At 38.0% G+C, this 27,367-nt stretch overlaps 1 protein-coding gene across 1 annotated transcript in view; it reads right to left on the bottom strand.

Annotated features, from left to right (window-relative positions):
- Nucleotides 1-27,367, bottom strand: part of LOC104624319 (pituitary adenylate cyclase-activating polypeptide type I receptor-like) — a gene marked incomplete at its 3' end in the record, with an annotated part of 48,983 nt that overhangs the window by 2,499 nt on the left and 19,117 nt on the right. The window contains exons 7-10 of the mRNA XM_010291695.1: nt 26,994-27,147; nt 23,552-23,612; nt 19,311-19,380; nt 17,216-17,307 (exon numbers count right to left, since the gene is read on the bottom strand). Of these exons, the coding sequence (XP_010289997.1) occupies nt 17,216-17,307; nt 19,311-19,380; nt 23,552-23,612; nt 26,994-27,147 (377 nt within the window). The remainder of the gene's footprint in view (nt 1-17,215; nt 17,308-19,310; nt 19,381-23,551; nt 23,613-26,993; nt 27,148-27,367) is intronic.

Below are 27,367 nucleotides of genomic sequence, written 5' to 3'. Positions count from 1 at the left end.
GGGAAAGAGGATTTTAATTATAAGAAAAACTTGAAAGATTACTAATGACTGTGTGAATGATGATGAACTGTGTTTTTTGCAAGAGCATCAGGAAGAAAGAAGACTTAAAGCAGCACCTGTGAGACATGTAAGTTTATTTGCAGTGGTGAAATGAAGATGTTAAAGATTACAGCAAATTTCTCAGGAAGGTAACAGTTAAAGATATTTATCCTCTTCTTCCCACACTGTTTCAGACAAGCAAGAAACTTAGGGGACATATCTCAAAGTTCTGAGGGCAATAATCACTCAGCTGGGCTTAAACTGGCTGTTTAGAAGAGATATGTTCTCCAAAAGGTCTAGCAAAAACCTTGTTTGCATTCCATCAGGTAAAGGACTGTTTCAGAGTTACTTTATAAAAAAGCAAGCTGTATTTCAATTTTTTTTTTGAGGCTGACATTCTATTTTTCAGCTGTTATTTTCCTTAAAAACAGTTTAAACGTAAGATTTTCTCCAACAGCATGGCTATGAATGTGGCCTTTCCATGAAGTATTAGTACAGAAAGACACAGGTAACGGTGTTCTGTTTTTCCTCACTCTATTGAATTATAGAAAGACATCTGTATAGTAAAAGGAATAGAAAGTAGAAAGTTGCCTAACTTTGACCAGTATCTGAAGGAACCTTGTCTTTATTTTTCCATTGCACATCCACACTTATTAAGGAGACTGCTGAAGTGTCTATGGGTAATGCATAGGACATAACTGGGCATTTCATTTGGAAATGAAAACACACATCACATTGCATTGCTGAGTAGAATTTCCAGTGATTTCTACTGAATGTTCCAGTGTCCTCCTATTCCACATTTTTAAACAGGTTTCTAGAAGAGAAATTAATGCTGTGATTTAAACAAACACAATAAATGTATATCAGTTGAAAAAAAAATATTTTTAGCAACTGCGCAATAAAGAACAAGGATCGACGGGTTCTAAATGGCCTAAATAGGTTCTTCCAGCTTCCGTGAATGGAATGTAACAAAGATATACTTCTAGATTCAGAACCTGCAGATATGACTGTAAAAACTGCTGAGCTGGATACGTGATGATGCCATTTGGAATGAATGGAGGAGGCCATCAGAAAATATGGGTCCTCTACGTCAGGGGACCTGAAGCTCCAGAAGCAATTGTGTAAGAAAATTTGTGGTTGTCATTCTTTTTTTTGCCTCTGAGAGAGGTGAAAACTGTAGCTTAGCGCTTACTCTCCCATCGGTTCCAAGTGCATCTCCACTGCACTCAAGATGTGTCTTGTGCCTTTTCTGCTGGAACTGCAGCTGCTTCTGTTGGACTGATTGCAAAGCCGTGTAGCTCAAAAAAGCTGTTGTAACTTACATAAGATTTGACAGATGACACTGTGTGCTATTAAGGTAAGGATAAAATACAGAATAACTTTTGCTCTGGCAAAGAGTTTGTTGCCTTGGTCTTGGACCTGAGGTAACACCTAAACACAGTAATTGATTACAGCTTTTTAATTTTCCCATGCATAAATCATAAGTTCAAACTAAGGACTTGGAAAGCAGTGGAAGCTTACTGAGACATTCATATTTTAACACAAAAAAATAAGGTCTAATTATGTTTGTTGGAAGTGTACAGAGTTTTTTCCAGCCTCTTGTTTAGACTGAACTCTTCTCGCATTGACTAGGTAGAGGATTTCACCTTAGAGAGTTGTCAGTCTGCCATCTTTCTGAAACACTGCACACATTTAATGTGAAATTTGTTTCTCTGCAAAGGTCCAACACGGCGTCTATGCTGCATCAGGTTGTGGACTAAGTAGTTAACCTCATATTTCAAACTATCTCCTCTTAAATGTAAGTCCTAGTTTTACCTAATGTTCCTAGACTTCAAGATTCTCTCAATGTAGAACATGGATCTGCTGACTATTCTTCTATCTCTGCTTCTTCTATCTGCTTTTGCACAATGTCAGTCTGTTGCCTGAATCTTTTGAGCATCTTCATTGGTCTATTTCTTAAATACCTTGAGAAGATGTAAAATTACAGAGAAAATTTATTTTCATGTTTTAATTTTTTTTTCCTAGCTAACAAATGTAACAAAATACGCAGCTATAAGTTACAAAACAACCTTTTTTTCCTTAATGGTGTCAGAGACAGCTACTAAGTATTCTTCAGCAAAATGCTAGGCTCTTGGATCTGTGTGGCAGGACATCTCTGAGAGTGCTGATTTTTACTCATAAGACTGCTGTGAAATTTAGGGGGAAGTTCGTTGGGAAACATTGTATAAGAGAACTCTGAAAGGTACACCTCATCTAAACGAATCCTGTGGGCTTCTTGTACAAGTAACAGGGAGTGAGGTGCACTACAAGAAGGTGATTAATTCACGTGTCTCTAGACTAAATGGCACTTAATCACTTTTCTAGATGCCTCATTCTCCGTAAGCAAATCTGTGACAATGACTTCTCACTAGACACATAATATTTTGATATTAGGTTAATCTTAGCCTTTCCTCGCCCCTGGGTGTGTACTAACACAACCTCACTCAGTTCAGTGCACATAAGTTGTTTTACACCAGGTGAGAGTCTGATTCTCTCCATCCTGCCCTGCCCCTGGTGTTCTAACAAACATTCAGGTGAAACATGTACTCTCAGTATGACCAGCGCTCACCTCTTTGCTGTATAATAGAGTTACTATAAATACTTTCTATACAGACCCTACCCAAGAGCATAAATAGGAACAGTGATAATTACAATTTTTTTTTAAAAAATAACCTTAAAATCCTTGATCATGGTGCATCAGCAAAAGCACAGAACAACAACAAAAAATTCTACATGCAACAAGAACTAAATCATAGAATCATAGAATCATAAAATCATAGAATACTTTGGGTTGGAAGGGACCTTTAAAGGTCATCTAGTCCAACCCCCCTGAAATGAACAGGGACATCTTAACTTTAACAGACTAGGTTAAAAATGAATGCTTGCTCTCTGGTACTACCCCTCTGCTAATACCCATTCATTTATTTGCAACATGCGTCATACAAACACAGTAATGTCACAGGATTGCATACACTTACAGGGTAATGGTTGATAGTTCTGACATCTTGCAAGAGTGCTGGTTAGCCCTCTTAGGCTTACAGTAGCATTTCTGAACGCAGCTGCTAAATATGACAAGATTAGCATTTTTTTCAGCATATTGTGAACAGGCCAAGGTAGGTCACTTACAACACATTTCATGAGACACGTCACAGAGATGGAAAGCGGACATGACAGAATGAAATTACAGCACCAACGAGCTGCTTGACTGAAGCAAAAATAAACAAAAAAATGAAAATGCACTGGCTGTCGCTGGCAATTGTGATATGTTGATTCACAGACAAACCAAAGATTGAACAACTTGGAGGCAGGCAGGCAGCGTTACGCATTCAAAATACACATGACCTTTCCAGTCTGGTATTGTACAGAGGATAACAGAACAATATATTAAATGAAAGTTGACTGCACACTTGTGGAGAACAATTAAATAGTAACATAAACTTGTAGGATGGAGATTAACCTAAGATGAAGTTGGATCAAATGTTCCTCATTTTCATGTGTAAATACCCACGGTAATGTGGATCCCTTCTTTTTAGTGAAGAGTACTAGTAAGGACACCAAAGCACTTTTTTGCCCAGATTTCTTGATGCGTGGGGAGGGGAGTTGGGTATGGAACCTGCGTGTCTCACTGGTAATTCAGCTCATTTTTTGTCACACACACTAGACAGGTGTGGTCATAAAAGCAGCAGGCACATATACTATGGACCAGGACCATGATCTCTACGTGGTGTATTCTACAAAGAGCTGCTATGGAGGATGGGATGTTTACATTTACAATTAGCTAGAGAGAGGCTAAGTCAAACCAGCTGTCAGGAAGGGTAATCTGAAGCAACATGGGAAGGCATTTTGAGGGATCTTTGGGATAGGGATTTTGTATCTCTTGCGGTGGGCTGAAAAACAGGAGAACTGAAAATAGTAATTTCTTGTCGATTTTCAAGGGGACTTGTTTTGTTTTGTTTTCAACACATGGTTGTTTTAGTGGGATTCACCTCAGGGAAGGTTGGATGTTTGCAGGATAGAATTCTAAGTAAACTGGACATCCCTGGTGCCTTGAGAATCAACAGAGAGAGAGAGTAGCCGAGAGAAATACACACTTACTGGTCAGGGTATATCTGACCTATTTTAGACGTCCAGTTTAGGATGGGATGAACAGCACACCAAACACCATTGACTACTTTGACTAAATATCCATTGACTGTAAAGGATAATATGATGATTTTATAATTGACTACAATATCTTTATTCCAACAAATCCAACTGTTTCTGTTGCTCTGCTAATATGCACAGTCTGTGATTTGTGTTCACCTAGCCATAGGTGGAAGATACAGTTTATAAGCTGAACAATAAAATAGAATAAACTGAAAACGTGTTAAATTTCTCCCTACTGTTAATTCCTTTAAGCCAATCCCACTTACTAGAGTTTTGTTTTGGTTTGTTTCCTTTTCAATAATCAAAACCTGACAGCTGCATTGCCATTAAAGATTATAGCATAACAGCTGGAAGGAATACGGTATTGTGGCATGCACACATCCAGGAGATAGAAACGGTGATCATGTTTCAACTTGCAAAATGAATCTCATTTCTTGGATGATGCTAAGGAAGTAAATATGAAAACGACTGTTCCTTTTACACCATCACTTTTGTGATAAAAATTTGCACTGCCTCTGCTCTTCACAGGGCTGAGTTGTGCATTAACTGTCAGCTAAAACTGATCAAAAACAAGAAGGGAAGTTTCAGAGATAGTTCTTTTTTACTATGGCTGACGCTTTTGGAAGTGACTATGGATTTTGAGTGTCTCACTCATTTTTTGATGACCTGATCTGAAACACATCTTATAATTTTATCAGACCAATTTTTATCTCAAGAAGGCTGTTCAGCATGTCTTGAAAAGCAGTGCTTATGAAAGGCATTTTAAGGTACATAACCTGAAAATGAAACATCTAAAAATGAAAAATCACCTTGAAAACTCTTAGTCATGGGGTGTTTTAGGCAGTTGTGTTCTTCAATGACATGCTTAATATTGCTAAGATAATGTGGAAAAAAAAATCCCTACTCAGGCTTCCTTTATTGTTTATGCCCTGTTTTACTTGGCAGGGATTGATTTTCATTATGTTTTTTTCTAGTAAGTAAAACTAACATGACAGCATTTGATATTTGCTAGAATTATCAAAAAGGACAGGCTTGATTTTGAAAATAGTACCTAAGAATTAACTGTTGCTCTCCATCCAATGAGGGGACATTGTAAATACACATGGGCTTCTGATGGAAAACTTTGCTAACACTTCTTAGGAAACCATTAAAATTTTAGTGTTGTTAGCATTTTTTCTTCCACCCGATCTAACTTAGGTTGAATCATCTCTCTGATGTTAGATGTTGTAAAGTGACCCAAAATCTTTGGAGTACAGAATTGATAAGAGGTTTTTTCCTTCACAGCTCCCCACTTTTTAAATAAAATTTCATTCATTTATTTATTTATTTGATATCAAAGTAAAAACATTGGTAGAAGGAAAGGGAGAAAGAGAGAAGAGACAGAAGAGGGAGAAACCAGAAAGAAATGGAAAGGAGGGAAAAAATAGCCAAATAAGAGAAAATTAATATGAATGAGATGGTGGATATCGAAACACTACATGAATTGGGGCAGGATCCTCAGATCTCTGTAGGCACACACGGAATGGAATCGGTCACATCTAACTCTATGTATCTAAGATGAATTTAAACTGAACTATCACCATTAACTCACTCAATCATGGAAAGAAACAGGCACTTCCAGAGTCTGAGTTGACCCGTGTAACAGAGGTGTCTAAGACATACGGGATGCATTGTCCTACGGAGGTGGCCTGGTCTCTCAGTTTGACCATAGACAACAACTAGACTGCTTAGATTAAATACGAGACTTTAGACAGCTAAAGGCAAACAAGCTGAGTCTCACCGCAATTGTCCTGTGCATGGACTGCAGCTGCATCTGAGAGGAAGAGGGAGGGTGCTAGGGTGGAAGGGGAAAGAAAAAGTTAAACATACCCATTAAATGAATGATGTATGATGTGGCTGAAGACCATCTTGTCAGACTGAACACCTTGACGTTTGGCAAGTTAATGCAAATGAGAGAGTACACAAATTTGAGGCAAAAGTAGTTGCAATTTAATTCTAAAGACTTTGTAGGTTTCTCAGAGGTACTTAAGAGGAGTAAAATGAGCATGCTGATTCAGTGGAATGAAGTTATGCTCTATTACCAAGGTTATGTAGATCCATTATGAAAAAGATCAGGGTTCTGGGTTTAGGTCACTAATAGCACACAGGGAATGACAGAGTTTGTGGGTTGTCTTTGAATATGCTGAAGGGGAATCCTTTGTGAAACACAATAAAGATAGAATTTAATTCATGCAAATTAAAACTGTGCCTCATTAAGAGCCTTTGTGCACCCTGCTCAAGTAATTCTATGTAACTTCACTACAAATAGGATTGGCAACCATGTAGTACTGGAAGGAATGTAGAAACAAATCAATGAAATCAAGTACCGAAAATACAGTAAAAAGTTAACCAAAGTGAAAGTAGAAAGATTGTATGGGAGAGAGAGAGAAAAATCGCAAAATGGAACCTTACTGTCTATTCTTTACGCTATGTGCCTACTTGCCTACAGCTGATATTGCTATAGGTTGGGTAACTCGATAGCTAAGGATTTCCTGAAGCTAGACTTGTTTCCTGGAAAAAACACCAACCACGTTTACAAAAACCCTGGACTTATAGATCAGATGTAAACAATTTGGAAAACTGAACTCTATCTGTGAGCAGAAAACACAATATAAAATTCCACCCCGCCACAGCGACTGCAGGCCCTGATGCACTGTGGGCAAGTAGTCTCATTCACCCTCTCACCCAGACACAGAATAAGCATGGGCACTTCTCAGCAAAGTTATTATTCAGTTCCATCTCATCTAATTTTCAAATTAACAGTGTAGGTGTATGCCTTTTACATTGTTGCCCCATGCTAGTTTTGCATGTCAGTGGTGGTAAGTAGACCATAAAGTGAGATTTATCTGACCTAGTTTAAACATCTTGTTTAGACTGAAATAATTTGTACCTAGGATTTTATTCCCTCGATTGGGTAGACTTCTACTGACTGTGGAAGGATTCCAGCATGATTATCTTATTAAATCAGGTAAATCGCATGCTGTCTTGCTAAAAGTACAACCATTGCTGTGCTCTTCACAAAAACAGTTAACTCTGTTTCTCTACTCTTCAATTGAAATCAAGTCCAAAAGTTTCAATCTAGTCATCTTTTGTCAAAGTCTTAGTCCTGTTACCTATAGCTCCACTTTTTACTGCTAACACCACGAAACGAAAAAAACTTTCCCCTGACCTCTCTAAGGGGTCTGAGATATTCCAAGATCATCTTCTGACACATGGGAATAATCTGAAAACAAGTCAAAAAAAAAAAAAGAGAAAGTGTGAGGTCTCCTTTACAGTCCTTGTCCAAAACACATTAAAACCACTTGACTCTAATGGGTAGTGGTAGTAGTTTTCTTTCATCTGACTTTTTGGTCTATCTTTTAGGGCTCTTGCATTGGTTTAACATGTGAGAGTTCAACTTTCTCTTCACTGTTTTGAGTAGATGTGTCTTACACAGCTCAGTAGATTGATTTTTTTTCCCAGTGATTTGGAGGAACATAAAGATGATTTGCATTTTTGTGTCTATGTACTTGAAAAGTCAATGAACTTCAAGTTAAAAACTAGGACATATGTAGGAAATCTCATGAAGGTCTTCTATAGATTTCAGAGCTCCCACATTATAGAGAGCATTCAATGTCCTCTATACACTTTACGTGAGTGTACTTTTAATTCCACCAAGGTTAGATTTAATCTATTGTAACTGAAAGCTAGCATGGTAATCACAACAACAATTTGACACAGAAACAATATGGCTGTGAGAAAACCACTATCACCTCTCCAGAGGCTGAAGCCAGATTACCTCTTGCAGACTGTAGCTGTGGCTGAAAATGAATGTTTAACAAATATGAATTTGAACTTGAGCTTTTTGTCCAATAATTCTGACCTTTGCACAGAACTGAGGCTTGAAGATGAAACAGAACGGTGAAAGAGAGACGAAAATCATCTCTACACTGTTCATTCTTGGCTTTGCTAACTTCTATAGGGTGGACATACAAGGATGGAGGAAGATGTTGTTATACTCAGAGATCATATAATGACGAGATAAAGCTTAATATTTAGTTTTGCCCTAGAGAAGAAAGTTGGCAGCAGAAAGCAGAATACTTGCATCAAAACCAGTTTTTTAAATTAACTGTAGCTTCAAGGTTACATGTCCTGATCCTTACTCTGTATTAACTCTGGACATTCTATTGTAACATGTTAGATTATTCTCGCTGACTCCAGAACATAGACTAATGTCATGCATTATGGAATAATTCTGATGGAGGTGCAGTAACATAACTGTAGTGTACAAGACAATAGCATGTTTAGTGAGAAAAATGTACCACACCAAATGGGATTCTTAAATGGTTTTGCATATAGTTTCACTTTTAGAAATGAAGAATATGTATGTCCAAATCCAGACATAAAATATCCAAGAATGTAATCAGCATATCGTCCTTAAAACAGACAAATGAACAAAGCCCACAGAGTATTTATTGTCACAGCCTGGCACAAGAAGTGGATGTTCAAGCATTGTAGACAGGTCTTAGTCCTGTCAGCTGGTAGAGCTCAGCGTTGGTATAGCTACACTAGGTTTATATCATTTGCAGCTCTGACGTTTGAATTACATTGTTTTGCCTCACCTGCCTTACATGTTATACAATATCCCTGCACGCAACGATCCAAGTTTCAACCCATCTCTATAACGCTCCTTAATGGAAAAAGAGAATGCTGCCTTTGTTGAAAAGGTCTGGGCTCGCAGACATTTAATCAGTTGAACAACCCAATTTCATTAGAAATATATAAGAGGAAATACAGTTTGGAAATCTCCTTGTAATGATACAGGTGCACAGCAAATGAGGTACTGAGACTATGATGTGAACTGTATGCACAGTATGCACAACTTTGGATTGGTCCAGTCTTGAGGTAGTATACATTTGTTTAAACCACCTTCATTGAAACTTAATTCAATATTAAGCCAGTGTAAAGTGGTAGCCTTTGAGCGTGTATTTGCAGTCTCCAAGGCAGGAGGAATTTGTTCCTGGGCAGTTAACCAATTACCCAGTTTGCACCACAGTTCCTTGCACAGCGCTAGTTACAAAAGCCTCATGAGAATTTCACCCTTCCAGATCAAAAAAACCTTCCGCGCTGTGACAGCACTATCTTTCTTGCCCCTTCCATACCTTAGGCTCTAAGGACTTTGTACTTGCTTGGAGTACATCCTAATAATTCTTCAGATGGAAAACTAAAACCACTGGATGTGAAGCATGTTGTTTGCTGAAGTGAGACACAAGAAATCAATGGCAGGGAGAAGCAGAGACGCTGAGGAGGAATTAAACTCCTTTTGTTCTCATATGGTAGACGCAAAATGTGAATGGTAGCAAAAAGTAAATGGAAGACCATGGATGCTGGTGTACATCAAGCTTTGACATAAGCTGAAAGCACGTTCAAGATCAGAGATGTCAGAATTATTCTCCATTGTCTGCAGTCTTGCAACAACTGCTGCATGACCAGTTGCTTCACCTCCATGTTTCTCTTTACACTAAGTAACAGATTCAAATAAACAAAGCTGCAAACTGATTTGTGAACAAATAAAATTCCAGATCTACCTCTTTCAGCCTAACAATGCGTTCAAAACAACAAACTTAGCTATGAGCAGTGTGGGAGGGAAAGGGACAACAGGCAGAATGGTCTATTTGAATGCTCCCAAGCTAGCTCTCGGTTTGAGGTTTCTGACAAATGATTTGCATCTCCAAAATCATTGTTTCCCAGTAAGTAAGCTACCCTGATATAGGATACAACACTGCACCCAAATCCGTAGGTAATTGGTAAAGACATGGCCTTAGGCACTGGACGTTCTCTCTATCCTGCTGATCTCCATGACAACTGAAGTTTATCAATACAGATCAAAATTACGTTATTCACTTTGAAGAAGTGTGGTGATTTTAGAAACACACTTGAGGTCTGTACCCCATTTTCTTTAGGAAGGCTACCTCATTTTTGCTCATCAGTAAACTTGAATGTGTGGCAAAGATTATAATATTACAGAGGATTTAGTTAAGCATAGTGAGTTCCACATTAAAGTAAGAAGCTTTATATTGTGCACATTGCTAAAGTATTTGTGGTCTTTCAAAAAGCAATGCTGGAACAATTTTTGATATATATATATAGCATTTCAGATAGTACATGTGTAGGCAAAGACCTATATTTACACAGGTACAAAAGCAGAGACAGAAACATTTTTATATAAATCACACTGGCTTGAGCCCTGATCTCTTATGAGTGCTGTTCCATACCAGCTATGGCAATCAAGCCACGGTATTTTAGGTACTGGCTTTGAAAGGCACTTAGGTCTGAAATATCCAGACATATATCTGAAATATATGCTATTAACATTTCAATAGGAATTCATAAGACACTATTTAGCCTTTTCTTGTGCCTAAACCTCCTCTGAAACAGGGCTGTTGGGATTAATCCAACCCTTGATCAAACTGTTAGGAGTGCATCAAGCTTTGCATTACTGTTTCTTCTGAAAAAGATGGAAGAAACATTTCTATAAAGAGAACCACACTGTTGAATATGACATGGAATTGTTCTCTCCCTCACTAACCTGCACATCTCCTTGATCTTTCTAGAGGAGGACTATTTATTAGTAGCTTCTCTTTAAATGCAAACACACTTTCTTCCAGTTTGTGGCTTGCTCTTGTAACGGATGGGTAAAAAATTCTGTGCTTTGCTCATTTAGGACACAGTCTTGTTCTCTAAGGCAGCCCCAGAGCATCGGGTCCAGTGGAAATTTTAATTCACCATTAGAGAATTGTTAAGCATGAAAATTAGGCAGATTTCAAAAAAGTCAGCTAGTTCATCAACCACATAAATCAATGTTGTATAATTTCCTCTGTCCATATATCCATTGAAGTCATAAAATTGCCAATAAAAATACCTTACAACAATGTGCACAAATAAGGTTTAAAGACAGAGTCATCTTATTTTTCATTACTACTTCAAAATAGAAAATAACAGGAGTTAGCCTCTGTCATATAGACATCACCTGTGCAGGCCAAGGCACAATGGACTTGCACTCTAACCAGCTTCTAAGTATTTCAAAATAATAGAAGCAGAGCACATTTTAACATTGCATTCATCACAGATGATCTTGTAACCACAAGAAACAAGTTTTGTGCTCAATGATTTCACAGTCAGAGCCTGTCAAAGCTCCAGTAAAGCACTTGGATATCATTGGAAATCGAAGGAATTTCCTTTAAAAATATTGATTTGCTCTTCTGGAATATCCCTCTGGCAAGTGGCCCACGAAACCACAAAACCACTTTCAAGGTGGACATAGTTTTAGGTCTGATCCCATCATCACTGTAAGAATGTAAAAGATGCATACTGGACGAAAGGACACGATTAGGTTAGGAAGCTAGATTGGACAACCAAAGATGTATGTTCGTGTTCGTTTGCCTGCCACAGGCACCGGGGGGAATTTTGAGTAGCCCCTTTCGTGCATCATACCCTCAGCTGTTCAACAGGAATAACAGCTCCCAGGAACATTATGAACACACTAAACATTGCGTGCTGTTTGATTTTTACAGTAGTTGAGACCACAGCCAATCTATAGATAGACAATCCAAGCAAAATAAGCTTTTCAATTACTTTATCTGAAAATAAATAAATTCCTGTGTAATTATATTCTTGCTAATTATGGTACGTAACCTACATGAACTTACATTCCTAATGAGTACACTCAATTTTTTTCCAAACCCTACCTGAAAATATTTGGCACAAATTAACACAGCCCCCTAAAAAACCAAAACCCAAAAGAAAACAGAAATCAAAAAACCCTCAAACCAACACCCAAAATAATAATTTGTCTTGGGAAATATAAGTGAAAAGTATAGTAGTTGTGAATGAGAACATTTTCTCTAGAGCATTAAATAAATCCATCAAGAATTAGTGCCAAAGTAGCAAACATCTACTCTCCTAGCATTTCTTAGAAATGAGAACTAGGTCCTTGCTGATCACGCACTGAGACCAAGTGATCATCGTCTATGTTTTCCGTTGTATTTTCTTGTTGTAGAAAAGGATTAGCCCAGGGACATGAGTTCCTTTCATTGCTGGGTTAGTGGGCATTCCAGCACCCAACTGAGAGTACCTGGGGTTAAAAAATTAAAGTGCCATACTAAAGAATATACTGTTATAAAACATCTGCCATTTTCCTGTCAAAAATTAGACTTTTGGCATGAAGACCCTGTCAATTATTATTAATGCTGGCAGTCTGAGCACTTGCAGCAAGACAAAGCGGTAGCAGAATGAATCAGTAAGTGTCCAGTGACTTTGTAGGTGAACTGTAGAGGAGTGTTGTTTACCAAAACATTTGTGTTACGACATTGCTTCTCCTGCCCTAACCCTCTAGGTTGCACCGTATGTAAAATCATACCTACCTATGATATATGCCATGTTTCTCCTTTCTTTCCAGCAAGATGCTGATTGGAGGAATGACGTAGACCTGAATTAGCTAGATATATGTTGGGTTTATTTTCTTTTCATTGAGTTTTCAACATGTGATACAAAATTTATGAAGAATCTGTTAAAGCAAAAGCAGAAACAAGCTTCCCCCTCCCAAATTATACTATTCATGATAAACTGGAAATAAAAAAAAATAAACCAGAAACTTTTTCAGTCAAATGTGTGTGATCCTTGAAAATGAATGAACAAGCAGACTTGATGGAAATGTGTGGGTCTTTTTAAACTTATGGGTTATTCCAGCATGCATCTACATCATGCGTACCGACTTAATTACTGTAGTGGTTTATGATAGTGGCACTGTTAGATGATCTTCTGTCTATAATGACTCTTTCGGCAATGCAATAATGCTCATGAAAATAATAGCATGGATTTAAGCTTCATGTAGACATTTCTAAAGGAATATGGTTTTTTGCGGGGTTGTGAACGTACTCTGTCTACAACAACTTGACCAAAACCAGGATGCCTCAAAGCAGATGCTGACAGACCATGTTACACACTATTGTCTGGTGTTCTCATGGGAAAAACAATGAAGCCTTGCCATATCGATTTATTATCCATTTCCTAAAATTCCAAACAAGGGACTGATGTATGAAAATCCATGCAAATAATGTGGGCCTGATGTGATGTACTGTGTGCTGAGCCAGCCATAGTAGGGCCGTGAATATGCGTTTCCAGTCTGCAGAACTGTGAGTGCGCGTTGGATTCATGGACTTCTGATGCGGTTCTACTTGGCTTTCAGCATATGGTGTAACAGTGTCCCTAAATAATCTACTGCTTCTTCAAAATGTTTACAAACTGTGCAACTGGAGATTGCTAAAAATCAGGCAGTGCTTTCTTGTTTAGAAGCACGTTAAGTAAAACCTAACTGGATGGAATATACAGGTACAAATACAAGACATTGTCATTTGTACTATAGGATTAAGTATGTCATGTCCATGACCATGGCGCATTACAATTGCTTATGCAATTCCTTCACGAGATGGGGCAAGAAACCTGTCTGAACTACACAGATAGTTGTCTTAATTACACTAGGAATACAATCGATATCATTTTATGCTCCCCCAGCACCAGAGGATCTCAGAACTTCTCACTCAGATAAAAATTTATTGTATTTGTACTACCGGACTTCCTTTGGTTTGATGCTTAATTTGGTGGAATTATTCAGGACTGACACAAGATTAACTGAAACCGGAACATGATTCAAGAAACAAAGTTATGTCTTTTTTATGCCTTTGGCAGTTCACTCCTAACACTACATAGTAAATAATGATTACGATGACTACTGGGAGGAAGTATGAAAGCTGCTCAAGGTTCTCAGAAAAAAACACCCAAAAAATCATAAAATTAAAATGAACATTAAAAAAGGTGGCTTTTATTTCCTTTTTAATTCCTACCTCAGCTGCTGAGGTATCTTTGGTGAATCTAGCCCCCAATTATTTCAGCCATAAGGAGGAGTTTCTATCTAAAACGTCAGTAAAAGAAGGACGGAGTTATTGTTCTCCCAGAATCTGATGTGTTTTGAGCTGTTCAGTCTGAAATGGGATCAGCAGCATGCAGGCAGCTTTGAGGGGGAACCAAATGTGTGAAGAAAGGTTGATTAGGCATGAGGCTGGTAATGAATGACTGAGCATACAAGTTGATAAAACGGAAGTTTACAATCACTAAAGCATATGACTGCTGCACAAAATTGTTATGAATTAGCTACATGTTTCCAAGTTTTTGTCAGACTAAAGGCAAAGGCTATTGCGTATAATGGTCATGAGGTTATTTAGAGACAAAGTCTGATTTTTTATGGGTGAAAAGCACTCGTTATTGTGCTGCAAATTATACAAATTATTGTTTGATTTTTTTTAAAGCAAGTCTTACATTCTCTGGTGGCTACACTATATTAATTAAGCATTAGTTCCCCAGTAGTCCACTGTTCTGTTGTGTTCCTGTCATAGCTCACATTTAACTTCAGTAGCGGGAATTTTTAATGATTAATGCACAGTGGTAACAATATATAATTAATCTTTGAGTTTAAACACATCCCTAAGGTTTTTGAAGTCACATACAGGCTTAAGTGATTTGCAAAACCATGACCGTAGTGTCTATGAAATAGAACTGGAGGTAAATTTTCCTTCCAAAAATAATCATTAAAAGGACCTGAACATAAACATGTACCATACATATAAGAAGAAAGTAAATCCTACACAACATCAATAACCAAGTTTTTGTGGGGTCTTTTATTTTCCTTTTTGATGATGGAAGTCCTAGCTAAAGAAATATTCCAAAGAGTGGAAGACTTTTATCAGAATAAATCTCAGTCACTGTTGCAGATAGATACCATGTGATAAGACCGTCAGAAAAAAGCTGAATATCCTTCCTCCACTGCAACTGATCCGTCTCTTACTAAAGACGACATACTTACTAAAGATGACTCTTACTAAAGACAACATACTTAAATATGTTGTGGATTAAAGATCTGGATGGACCGATTGACCTAATGGGATGATGTTTAACAGTTGGAAACAGCAAACCAGGACATGGAAAATGCTTAATATGGACCACAGTCTAAATGTCACAGTGATTTCAATATGGTGACATAACCACACTATGATCTATCTTTTTCCTTCATTATAACAGCTCTCTTTTTACAGGATGTGTGCAAAAATATTGAGTATGTCTGGTGTATATCTGCATAGACTTATTAATTTCTTTTTTTTAATCATTTCTGGTGACTTTTCTGTTGTTGAATCTGTTTGGATAAACAACACTCCACTTCATAACATATACATAAATGCAAGATCAGTTTATACACACCCATTTATAAAGTCGCAAAAAAATATGAAAAATAATGGCAGCGAATGAAACAGAAAATATGATGTTTTCTCTTGGTTTTGGTGGCTAACTATACACATAGGAAAAATATCAATAAAACGCAGTCACCATATTGATCAAAAATGACAACAATGTTTTACAGTCTAGTTAAATCACTGGAGTCTATGGCATGCTTTGCTTCATATGTGAGAGATGTGCAGCAGACACCAAACATGCACTTAGCAGGTCGTAATCGGAACTGGCTCTGCACATCTTGGGTGCTAATTACAATCTAAGATTCAGAGGACGACTTCCCAGAAGCACATACATGGGAAGTCTTCATGCAAGCCCTAGGCAAACCATGCATACAGTTAACCTCTCCACTACACTTGCTCTTGAGTTTTAATTCTGAGAAATATCCATCTGCAGAATGAATTTAAAGCATTATTTTTTTCTGTGGAAACAGTTTAGAGCAAACTTCAAGGGCAGCACTTTCAGTAAGTGGATGTTTGTCTACAGAGATGAAAAAATGAGGCATAAAATATTACTACTTCTTGTAAATGTAAACAAGACAGTAGGAAAGGGAAGAAAAATAAGCAGCGGGAGGACATATTTTTCCCTGAAAATTGTCATTTAGGTGTGACATCGTTATGCTATGAGTGTGGCTATTTAGGATGAAACTGATCACTGGATCATTTAAAAAAAAAAGTACTACATAGTAAGGATCTCCTACTTCACCCTGACACCTTTTATTTTTATTTGTTTGCATGACTTGCCTTTTTTCACCAGGAATCCAGTGTTAAATCAAATAGTCTTACTTATGTTTATGAGTGCTAGAAATCACTAGAGCCCACAAAAAATTGCAAAGCAAACGGTGCATGTTTTTAGGCTGAAAAGCCAAAAAAGTACCAAATGTGTTGCCACACATCCTAGCTATTCAAAATTATTACATAATTTTTATATGGAGAATGACTGAATGCACTCAAAATGGGAATGATGACCATCTCAAATGGCCAACCTCTGTTCTCCAGCGAGTGGAAACTAACAAAAAGGATGTCAGTTTTGAAAGAATGTAAACTGAAAAAAAAGTTTTAAAACTTCTAATGGAAAAATTTAGAATTTGTTGCATATTTTTAAGCAATTGTATCTGCATGGGGAAATTGTTTGGCTTAAGTTGAATGCATTCAAGGTTACCAGAAACATGAAAAAAACCACCTCTAGGAGCAATTCTTAAGTTAGAATTCAGTCTCAAGTTAATGAAATCGTTTTGCCGAATCTCATTGATTTCAATGAACTTTGGACCATGTCCCTGGAACGTATGAAGCACAGCAGACTGTCCCACCAGTATAATAATACTTATGCTGGTCAGTATGTTAATTTCCAGATAATTGACCTGTAAATAAGTTTGGGTTTGTTTTTTTTGTAATCTTGTATCTATGGTTTTTTTTTTCTAGTTTTTTTAAAGAAGGGTGAAAACTGGCATTAGAATGCACTTTAGTGGCTTTCGGATTGAAAAAAAAAGTTAAAATAAACCAAATAAATTTAATAGATCCTATGACTCTTTTTGAAAATCAAATCGCTTCAGCTCAGGTGTCTTTTTGACTTTTTCTTTTTTCCTATGTGTATATTAGAAATCTAAATTGATTACTGCTTTATTTGTACTTACAAATAAATGCTGGATTCATTGCCCCCGATATCAGGTGACTGGAGTTTCTGCACAAGTATCACAATTATGCCAATAAAAAGCACGAAGTTTATCTAGGGGAAAAAAAAAAGGAAAAAAATTATGACAATGATATGTTTTTTCAAGTATGAGAATGAGACATTCCCAGTGACTTGCTGGCTCCATTGCTTTATTCTTCTCCAAACTACAGTCTGTTTTACAGGGTCAAGAGTAACAGGATAAGTTTACAAGGGTCTTATTGCCCCTTTTCCAGTCAAAACTATCCCCCTTGAAGCTGCTAAAGTAAGGCAGAATATCTTCATTCTCAAGCACCGGATAAGACAAACATAAGCCAAAAAGTTTCAACATTTTTCATTATCAAGCAGTGCAAAGAATAAAAAGAAAGATCCTGGCACATCAAAACCATACGGCAAAGATGTCAACAGTAAAAACATCTTTTTCTCCTTTCTCTGAACTAAGGCATTTTTCTAAGTTTAGCAGCATCCATCAGTCACAAGTTAGTGTCTCCTCTTCCCTGGAAATCCCGAGTTGTCTCATTTTCCCACTGCTTGGCTGAATCTGTCCCAAGATGAGATGACCTCTAAGATTTTGGGGAGGGGAGGAGTCCTTGTGTGTGTGTGGGGGATGTTTAATGTTCTTCTTCATGTCTTTTAGTTTCATGTCATCCTGGGAATCTTCTCTTTTGTAGAATCATGTCATTACAATTTTTTTTTTTTTTAATTTGTAGATTAATAAAATCAGTTTATTTTGCTGCTTTGGTTTCAGATCAATGCTGGAAGAAACCAGTGGGAAATTTAAGTTTCTTGCAACATTTTACTCCTGTAAGGAGACCAAGAACTTAAACTAGATCTGAACATCCCTTTCAGAAGAATTTTCTATCTGATCTGAGGACTACAAATGAATGGAGAAGCCCAGCCATTCCTTGCTAGTTGCTTGAATCTTTAATGCCTTCAATAGAAGTCAGGTATAACTGATTCTCCAAGACCAGAATGTGAGTCTTCACAGAATATATCTGTAAAGCATGGACATTCACATACATCAATACCACAAAAACTCCAGACCATTGGACCCTCTCCATCTCAATACCCTTCAGTGTGATTAGATTAATTACTTTTAATGGGTCTGAAGGTTACTGTACTTTAGAGAGCTCTCCAAATACTTAAGAGGAGAAGCACCAAACCTGACGAAAACACCTACATGTAGATAGCTACCTGTGGGCTGGATATCTAAATGCCCACCACAACCAATGAAGACCTGGCCAATGCTGTCACTGGAGTATGGAAAGCAACTTAGAATGCCCAGAATTAGGCATCTACATGTGGTAAGCCAAACAGCTTTTCAGGTGCCACTAACCATATTGTCTAGGGGTCAATTTCATTTTCTAACTGGAGGAGCCCAACACCATTTTAAAATTCCCATATTCTTTTGGGGCAGCAGCTGGAACACAGACAGGGTACTTTAGAACCTCTCAGTCATCCATACACAGCTATCTAGTGTCATTTGAGTCGGATCCAAGACCTCCATCGACTAGAGAGAACTTAGATACCTTCTCAACAATTGAACATCTTGCACTATGTCAACACCACTATTGTAAAACTAATATTAGATAAATAAATGTAGCTGTGAAATGAATTTTGTTCAACAGACACAGTCCAGTTTCCTACTCACTGGCATCTAGTACTGTTTTAGATGCCCTGCGTTGTCCCACTTGGCCTTCAGCTGCCATCCTAAATAGCACAGGATTCCCATACATCCTGTGTCCTATCTTGCAGCCCCAGGCAAATGTTTCATATGCTCTAGGGTCTTATGGTGTTTGGTAGCTCTGTTTCAGCAACTGAATAACTCCTTGTCTACGTAGTCTTTGGTTGCAGGCAGTGTACCATCATTTAACTTGTACTAAACCTTTTTTATAACAATGGAATTACTTAACGTGGTGGGTGGCAAATGACAGACATGCAGACAAGTTGTCCAGCAGCGCAGTAGTTGCAACATCGTTTGTAAAGCCATTTGAAGCTATTTGCATCAGTTATTTGCCCTCAGAAGTGTTGAGGAAATGCCTCCTCCAAGTGCTGCTTACCATGATTGATCCAACCACAGGACCCTTGATGACCCACCACAAGGCAGTGTTGTCATTCATATCCCAGCAGCTGCAGTCATTAATGAAAGAATGGGGTGGGGAAATATAAGGAAAGAGAAAGATATAACAAGGAAGTTAATAAACTTACAATTTTTAAGAGGGTAGAGAGTGGGAGATTGGTCTTGTAGCTAAATTATTTGTGTTCAAAGGTACTAGTTCTTTAGTCTGTCCCTGTTATAGCTTTCTGTTACAGCCTTTACCCAACTTATCTGAAAGTAAAATAAGTATTTTTGTGGCAATTTCGATGGTACTTCTTATTAAACAGTTTAGCCATTTTGGAAAATGCCTCTGTGTATGTTTCTGTGTCTACAGACAGTACAACTGTAAAATTGTCCATTTAATCTAACACCTCAGTAGAAGGAAAAAAAAAAGACAGGGATACCTTGAAGGGTAAGAGATGGTTATTCCAAAGTTTGATGTCTCAGTTACTTTTCCAGGGTAAACAGATATGGATGTTGGTTCCTGACCCTGACGTGTGGATTCTCATGCATATCTAGTACGTGAAGATGTACTGGAGACTGGCTATATTCACATATAGGAATGATTTTCTAGTCATTGGGTTGCAAGTCCTACCAAGGAGCAAGGATTCGTCTAAGAAGGTTCAGGTACTGGACAACAGTTGAGGTCAGCTCCTTTTTTAAGCTGTTGGAAGTGATCATAAACAAAATGGCATTTCCACCTCAGCATTTAAAATCTTCCTCCAGATTCAGCAAAGGATTCTGCTGAAGTTTATTCCATCTAGATGCATTCGGACATTCGTTTGTAGAGAAAGGTAATTACAGGACCCATCTATATGTCTTTTTAACTTTAACATATATTTTTAAAGCTAGAAAAACAATAACAATGAAAAAAACCCTTATTTCCCCTGCCACACCACCCCCGCTACACTATTTTAACTTATTAAGAATTTGATTGTCAGTTAAAAAATGTCTTTTATTTGTCTCTACTTTATTCCCCTCACGATTCCCTCTAGAAAACTTAAAATCACAGAAAAATATCTGCTTTGTACCTGCAGTTCTGAGAAGGAGGGTTTCCCTCCCACTGGGACAACAGACGAAAGTCCCAGCAGTGGTTGTCATGGTGCATTTGTCAGATGCCAAGAAACAATTTGAAAGAGCATACAGGAATAAACCACTGCTGATCTTATGAGAGCTTAATGCAGCTTCTGTGCCATTTAAATAGTATTCTGGTAACATCTGGGGGAAAAGTGAAAATCTTTACTTTAAACAAAACTATATACCTGTGTAAGTGTGAGGAGTCAGAGCTAAAATTCCATCATCAAAGTGCATGAGAGAAATCCCAAGCAGCTGAGTGAAGTCTGATTTAGAAATCTCAGCTGGAGAGAAAATTTAGAGCTGGGGTGTCAAATCTGCACAAAATTACATATTTTTGCTTCTGTCTACAAGGCCTAGAAACTTAAAATCCCCCCCCAAACTATGGGACAAATGGCTGAGATTTTCAAATGCAAAGTAACATTTCTGAGCTACCTCACTTTGGATGCTCAACTTTAAATACTTGAAAGGGGACCACGGTTCAGAGGGAACACCTCACCCACAGCCTGGAAACCAGCCTCTTTCCAGTTACCAACAATTGAATGCCGCAAAGGTACCCAAAATCACCAATTGTCTTTTAAATTCTTTGCATGCATTTGTAAATTAGAGTGCTGCCTTATGAAAATTACCCGTTATTTGCAGAGCTCAACCTCGTTAAGATGCACATTAAATCTACCCTGAAAGTCTTTAGTGAATTGACCAATGTCAGAAGAATCTGGGCAAATTCTAACGCTAAGCGAGCTATACAAACAGGCATTGATGTATGGCAATTTGTCTGTGTAGACATGAGAAATTACAGGGGATGGAATCTACCTGCTCTAGTTCCAGTCATGTATACTGATGACATCTACAGCCCATCTAGTAATCCTGGAATCTGGTTGGGACATAGAGACACTTGGAGGTTGTTTTCTTTTTTTTTTCTCCACAATGATGTATTTTAAATGTGTACTCCGGGGCAATATGTCATGTCTTACAAATGCCTATTCTTTTTAGACCTATTCCTCTCCTTATGTCCCCCCAGCAAGCTGAGTTTCCAATGTCTACCTTGTAGATGTCAACAATGAATCACATCAAGCTCACACAAAAGTTTTTTCAAGGACTTTTTTGGTCCAGTCCCCGTGTCATCTATAGGATGGATGTGGTGGAAGAAACACCATCTTCTCCTTAGATGAACATGGCCAGAAGGAAAAAAAAAGCAACGCACAACAGAAAAGTCTGTAGCATCAGCCAACAAGCTGTCCTACGTACACAGGCTCCCTAACTTCTTTCAAATGCGTTGCTACAGTGGAGGTCAGACACACAGCCCTCTTTTTCAGGAGGGATGAAGGGAAGAGAGCCAGTGGGCTGGGAGAGGGATGTGATTTCCATTTGAAAAGGCCAGAGTCTGATCTCTGTTACATCCCTGGTGTACAGCTGGAATAGCTCCATTTAATTCAGTAGCACAGCTCTGGATAAACAGACAGTTGCATTTATCTCCACAAACCGGTCACTTATGGTGATATGAATCAGGAGCTGAAGTCAAGGGAGCTCTGCCAGCTCTATAAGGAGCAAGCAGGAGGAGACTCGGACTCAGTCTGTATTTTAGTCCATGCCTTTGCGACTGTGGTTTCCCAGTTCAGTAATTTCTGCAATGTTTTCAGGCTCATGCTGGCTTCTCCCCCACCCCCAGAACAATGCTCACTGATTTTTAAAAAGTAACCACTGAGACGCTCAGCTAGAATCTCTCTAAACATGTTGCATGCTAAATAGCTTCTCTAACTGAAAGAAAGGAAAGGGTTTTTTTGGTTTTTTTTCTTCTGTGAGACCTTCCCCCTACCAGCAAAATGCAAGGACTGTTGGGACTCCTAAGAGAAATTAATGCATTTAGGACCAGTGTTGTAACCATAATAATGACACAACAGGGGTTTCTGGCTTGTTTTGCATGGAAATAAATTATTTCATTTGTCTTAATGTCAAAATAGAACATTGGGTCCAAAGCACTGGCATCCCCATTGGAGGAAGGGCTTTATGCACTTTCCAAAAAGAGCGTGAAGGAAAAAGGACGAAGAGAACCTGACAGAGCAGTGAGCCTTGTGCAGGTTTTGGATCCAGGTATCTCTAGTATAAGGCAAAATTAAAACATAAGCCTAAATCTCTTGGAAATGGGACTTAATGATACCTTTCACTCAGATCAAGGTTTTCAAAGAACCACTGCTGTATTTTCCAAATTTTTTTCAGTCTCCCTCATTCCCAGCATTTTTCTAACATTCCACCAATTTCAAACATAGTTGTCATGAAAAAACATTGCTAAGTTTGTGTTTTCAAGGTGTACGTACATCTCCGTTCCTACCAGCTACGTGTGCTGGTCTATCAGACCAGTCAATCTACTGACTACTGAGTTGTGCAGGACCATCTCTGGGAGCAGCCTTTCTTTCTGGTCCTTTGGAGAAGGATACAGGATATTTGCAGGATATTTCCTTACTGAAAGAGACTGTTTGGGTGGAATCTACCCTCTTGAATTTTTACTGAAATTATTCAGTTTCCTCTTTTTTTTCGCACAGAAGACAGGATGCAAATTTCTGTCTCACCTGTACTCATCTCTCTGACTAGATTTGTCGAAAAAACTCTCCAAGGGGAAGCTAAATTCCTAATTGCCTTTGTAAATCAAAGCTCAGCAATGCCTTGTGCAGATTTCACTCATCGCATCAGAGGTATCTGCAACAATCTCTACAGCTGAGCTCACCACCTTTGTCTTCCTTCATATTCGGTTGGAGAGAAGACAATCACAGGTGTGATTCACCTCACATCTCTTTTAAGCTGAGATAGACCGTGTCCTGGACTCCACTCATTAAACTGAGCCAGGAAGGGAGGGCCACTGGCCCCGCTGTGTGTTTACAGGGTAGATGCCTGCCTGTATTCTTTTAGGAATTTACCAGGGGACATAAACATCGAGCTATGGCTACTTACGCAGCTGAACAGGAAAACACTCTAGGTTGACCACTGGATGGTCAACTAAACTACTTGCATACACTAATCAATGTCAGAAATGGAAGGAGAAATTAGTCACGTCCTCTGATCACTGTATTTCTGTCTCATCCTTGCAGTCGTGCTAAATGCACTTGAAATGATTTCCCACACGGCAATACCTACCCAGTATCATCAAAGTGAAGCCTCAGCACTGCCCAGACAGTGACACAAATTGTTGGGGTACCTGCAGAAGATAAGATGGTGATATCATTAGCAGTCTAAACACATTCAGTACTCAGCAACGAGTACTTCCTGCAACCTCTCCGCTGAGGTTTTATTTCCTAATAGCATTCATGCACGAAACAATGCAATACATTACATTAATTCAGAGCTCTAGAAACATCTATCTATCTCAGTCAGAGGACGGGTTAGTCTTGGTGGGATTGCAGAAGCAAAGCTGGTAACAGGAAAGAACGATGCTGTTTCAGGTCATTATTGCTCAAAGTTATTGTATTGCATCTTCTTGCATTAACAGTAAAACATAGTCTGTACAAAGTAAAAGCGGTGACATCAGCTTCCGTGTCTAGAGCTACTGTAATTATGCAATAATTGCGGAGTGGCAGATGTTGAGCTGCAATGGCATTATTGTATTCTATGTATGCTAATGTGGGTTTGTTGTAAACGATTTGCATGTATTACATTTTCTCTGTTATTCTGTAAACAAGTGATTTTGTTTCACTTATTCAACCAAATAAATCGGTAGAGGATAGTTTTCCTTTCCTCACAGGAATGTTTCATTTTTTTCCATGAAAAAACCCCAGCAACCAACCCCCAAAAGAGAATATTGGGAACAAGAATTTAATCTCTGTTTCAGACATTTCTTTACTCTTTATAAAATGCATGTAAAACACAAATTAAATCAGAACAGGAAGAATCCACTGAGAAAACTGGATTTATTTTCCTTTCTGAAAACACTGAAGTGTGGTTTTTCAGTGAAAATATTTTTATAAAATGACACAGTTTTGCAAGAAAGCTCTGGGTAAGTTGGATCTCCATTTTATGGCAAATAAAATGTTTGACTAGGAAACAGCCTACATCTATTCAGACACCACTGGAAAGATAAAGTACTAAAAAACAAACAAAACAAGGACCTTCATAACCCCAGCTTGCAGTGGTGAACGAGACTGCCAGAAGTTGACAGGAACAATTATGTTTCATATATTTTGCAAGGCTGTGTTGCTGTCACATTAATTAGTCATTTGACTGAATCCACTTAAGTGGGTCTCTGTCAAATCTCATATTCCTGCTATCAGAAATAAAAATACTCCTGTTAGACCTAGATGACTGATGAAGCCCTCCTCCTTTAAAAAAACACACAGAGAAATATCTGAAAAGTAAATGATAAAAAGAAATAAAGTGACAGGCTTTTGGGGGGAAGAAATCATGTGTATTTAATTTAAATTGAGGTCTGCTTTTCTCACCTGAGAATACTTAGAAAACATTGAGAGCTTTGTGCACTTAACAGATGCACAATAATAAAAATAATCTTTGAATATATGGGTCTAATGTGCTATCTAGTTTGCATCGATATGCACTATATAAGTTTTGATGAAATGAGTAGTGTTCCAAGTCTGAAACATGGGCAGGAAGGCAGAATTAGACTAAATGTGCCATAAAAATATCATTCAAAAGACACATTTCAGATCATCTTGGAGTTTTGAACCATCTGCTGTATGAATATACATATACTGATTTTTCTTTGCATCAAAAGTTATATATATCTTCATCACTTTCTTTTCAGCTTAGAAAACAGACGAGCCCCAAAGGCTGCGAAGAGAGCTATTCTTCTGACCGTGTTTCTGCCCTGAGTAAGGAGCAGGCATTAGGAGAGATCTCAGGAAGACAGCAGTCTATCCAGGGGAGTTACCAGCATATTGCATATTTAAGAGGAAAAAATTGTCTGGGTCGACACAGCCATATGTAGCTCTCATTAATCAAATGAGGACGCTGGTGTGCTCAGCACATTTTAAGAAACAAACAACCAGATGCTGCAAAATGCTGAGCTCTTGCTTATTGCTGCTTCAATGCAGCTCCCTGCCCATCAGCTCTGAGCTGAGGGGCTGCTTTTGCCCTAGGTGACTTGCACCCAGACTCTGGAAGTGCTTCTATTCTTGCAAATGCCAATTGCTCCTCCCAGGTCAGGGGAACTGCTATTCAAGTTGAAATACACAGGAGCTGAGAAAATATTGTATTTTAAAAAATAAAACAAAACCAAAGCCATGCAGATTTTCCTAGTGTTGTTAATGGATGTTATTGATACTGAACATCTGGATCTTATTTATGGTATTCAACTCAAGACCAAATATTCTGAGGTTTCATTATAGAATCAATCCATCTGGGTAGCTCTTTCACCACAGAAACTGGTTCTTTTTTTTAAAAAATATTCAGTTAATACACTGTATTGCAATTTTCTCACATTCAGACAAACCTACAGATATGAAATTTGTGCAAATGTAATTAAAGGAACCCAACTTCTGATTTATGTTCAGATTGTGGAGATTTACACATTGTTTTCTTTTATAATTGACACATTTTCAGGTACATAACCCCCAAGTTGTCTTCGAAAACAGTCTTATATCTCAGCTATAATGTGATTATATACATATGTGGGTAGTACAAGGGGAACTTCGAACATCCTTTTCCAACAGCCAGCCTTTTCTAATAGTCTTTATATGCCATAGGTTATTTCTGATCTCTTGTTCCTTCTTCTCTGTACCTTTGCTCCTACTGTGGGGAGTCTTTGCCAGAAAATAAGAATTTGTGTATGCACAGCTGCCTCAGGAGGGAAAAAACAAACCTAGCTGTGGATTTCTCGAAGGTTTGGGTTACATGAGGATGTTTTTTTCAAAGGATAATAGTTTAAGCCATATGGTTTATATATAGACTTACAAATAAATATACAGGATTATTTCCAGATTATTTCAGATGTATGTTTGTTTAAATACAAAAATTGAGCTTAACCTTCTTAGAATACATTTAATATTAATGTACTCTTCTGCATTCACCATCTGACTTCTGCACAAAAATGTCAACAAAGAACTTCTTGAATTAACATGTTACAGGAATCAATTTATCTCCAGAAAGCTAGCATGAAAAATGATTACACTGGTTATCATCATACAACTGGTCTTTCTGAAACAAATCTTGATTCTTCTTATTGCAACTTTCCATTTTTCACCCAGGTATGATGAGCATATGTGGATACCCTTTAGATATGTTTTCAATTTAGCTATTATCTGGAAGAAAGGCATAAATAAAGTCTTAGAAAATGGACTAGACTTAGCATTGCAGATTTGATTAAGCTGAAGAACTTGGCATTAAGATCATATCTTGTATGATATTATTCTCAATTCTCAGTTGTGGACTACATCTCTGCAAGAGATGTGGTGTCCTCCATATTTCAGTTCCAGTCTATCCAGGCAAAAATCTCAATACAGTTCGGTCTGCAGTGGTACTTCTACACAAAGACTAAAACTATACTTCGAAACTCTTTGCGGAAATATTAGATGGTTTGTGGAGTCGTCTTGCACACTGAGACACAATCTAGACAAGAAATGTCACATACCCCAGCCAATAATAGTGTACCAGTAGAAATATCTCCTCTCTGGGAAAAAGGTTTCTACCAATAAAGTGAAAAGGTACAGTCCCTCAATGAAAAGCCAGAAGTAGTTGGACATGACACAGTAGTGAAAAAACACCATCACTGCTTTGCATTCCACCTGCAGAGAATCAAGAAAAACAAAGTTATTTGCATGTTGTTTCTGCCTAAGAGATAACGAAAATTCTTTCAACCTCTCTAAATCTCTTAGTGGAAAGGAACACAGCTGGGTCTGATATTAGACACTTTTAACAGTAAAGTTTTAAAAATATGAGAAGAACGTGAGGTGCCACTTAGAGAGTGAAGCTTGAAAGTACAGGTAACCAATTTTACCAGTGGGA

The sequence above is a fragment of the Phaethon lepturus genome, unplaced genomic scaffold (assembly GCF_000687285.1).
Source record: "Phaethon lepturus isolate BGI_N335 unplaced genomic scaffold, ASM68728v1 scaffold15890, whole genome shotgun sequence".
NCBI lineage: Eukaryota > Metazoa > Chordata > Aves > Phaethontiformes > Phaethontidae > Phaethon > Phaethon lepturus.
The sequence above is the reverse complement of the archived record's forward strand: the minus strand, read 5'-3'. Positions and strand labels throughout refer to the sequence as shown.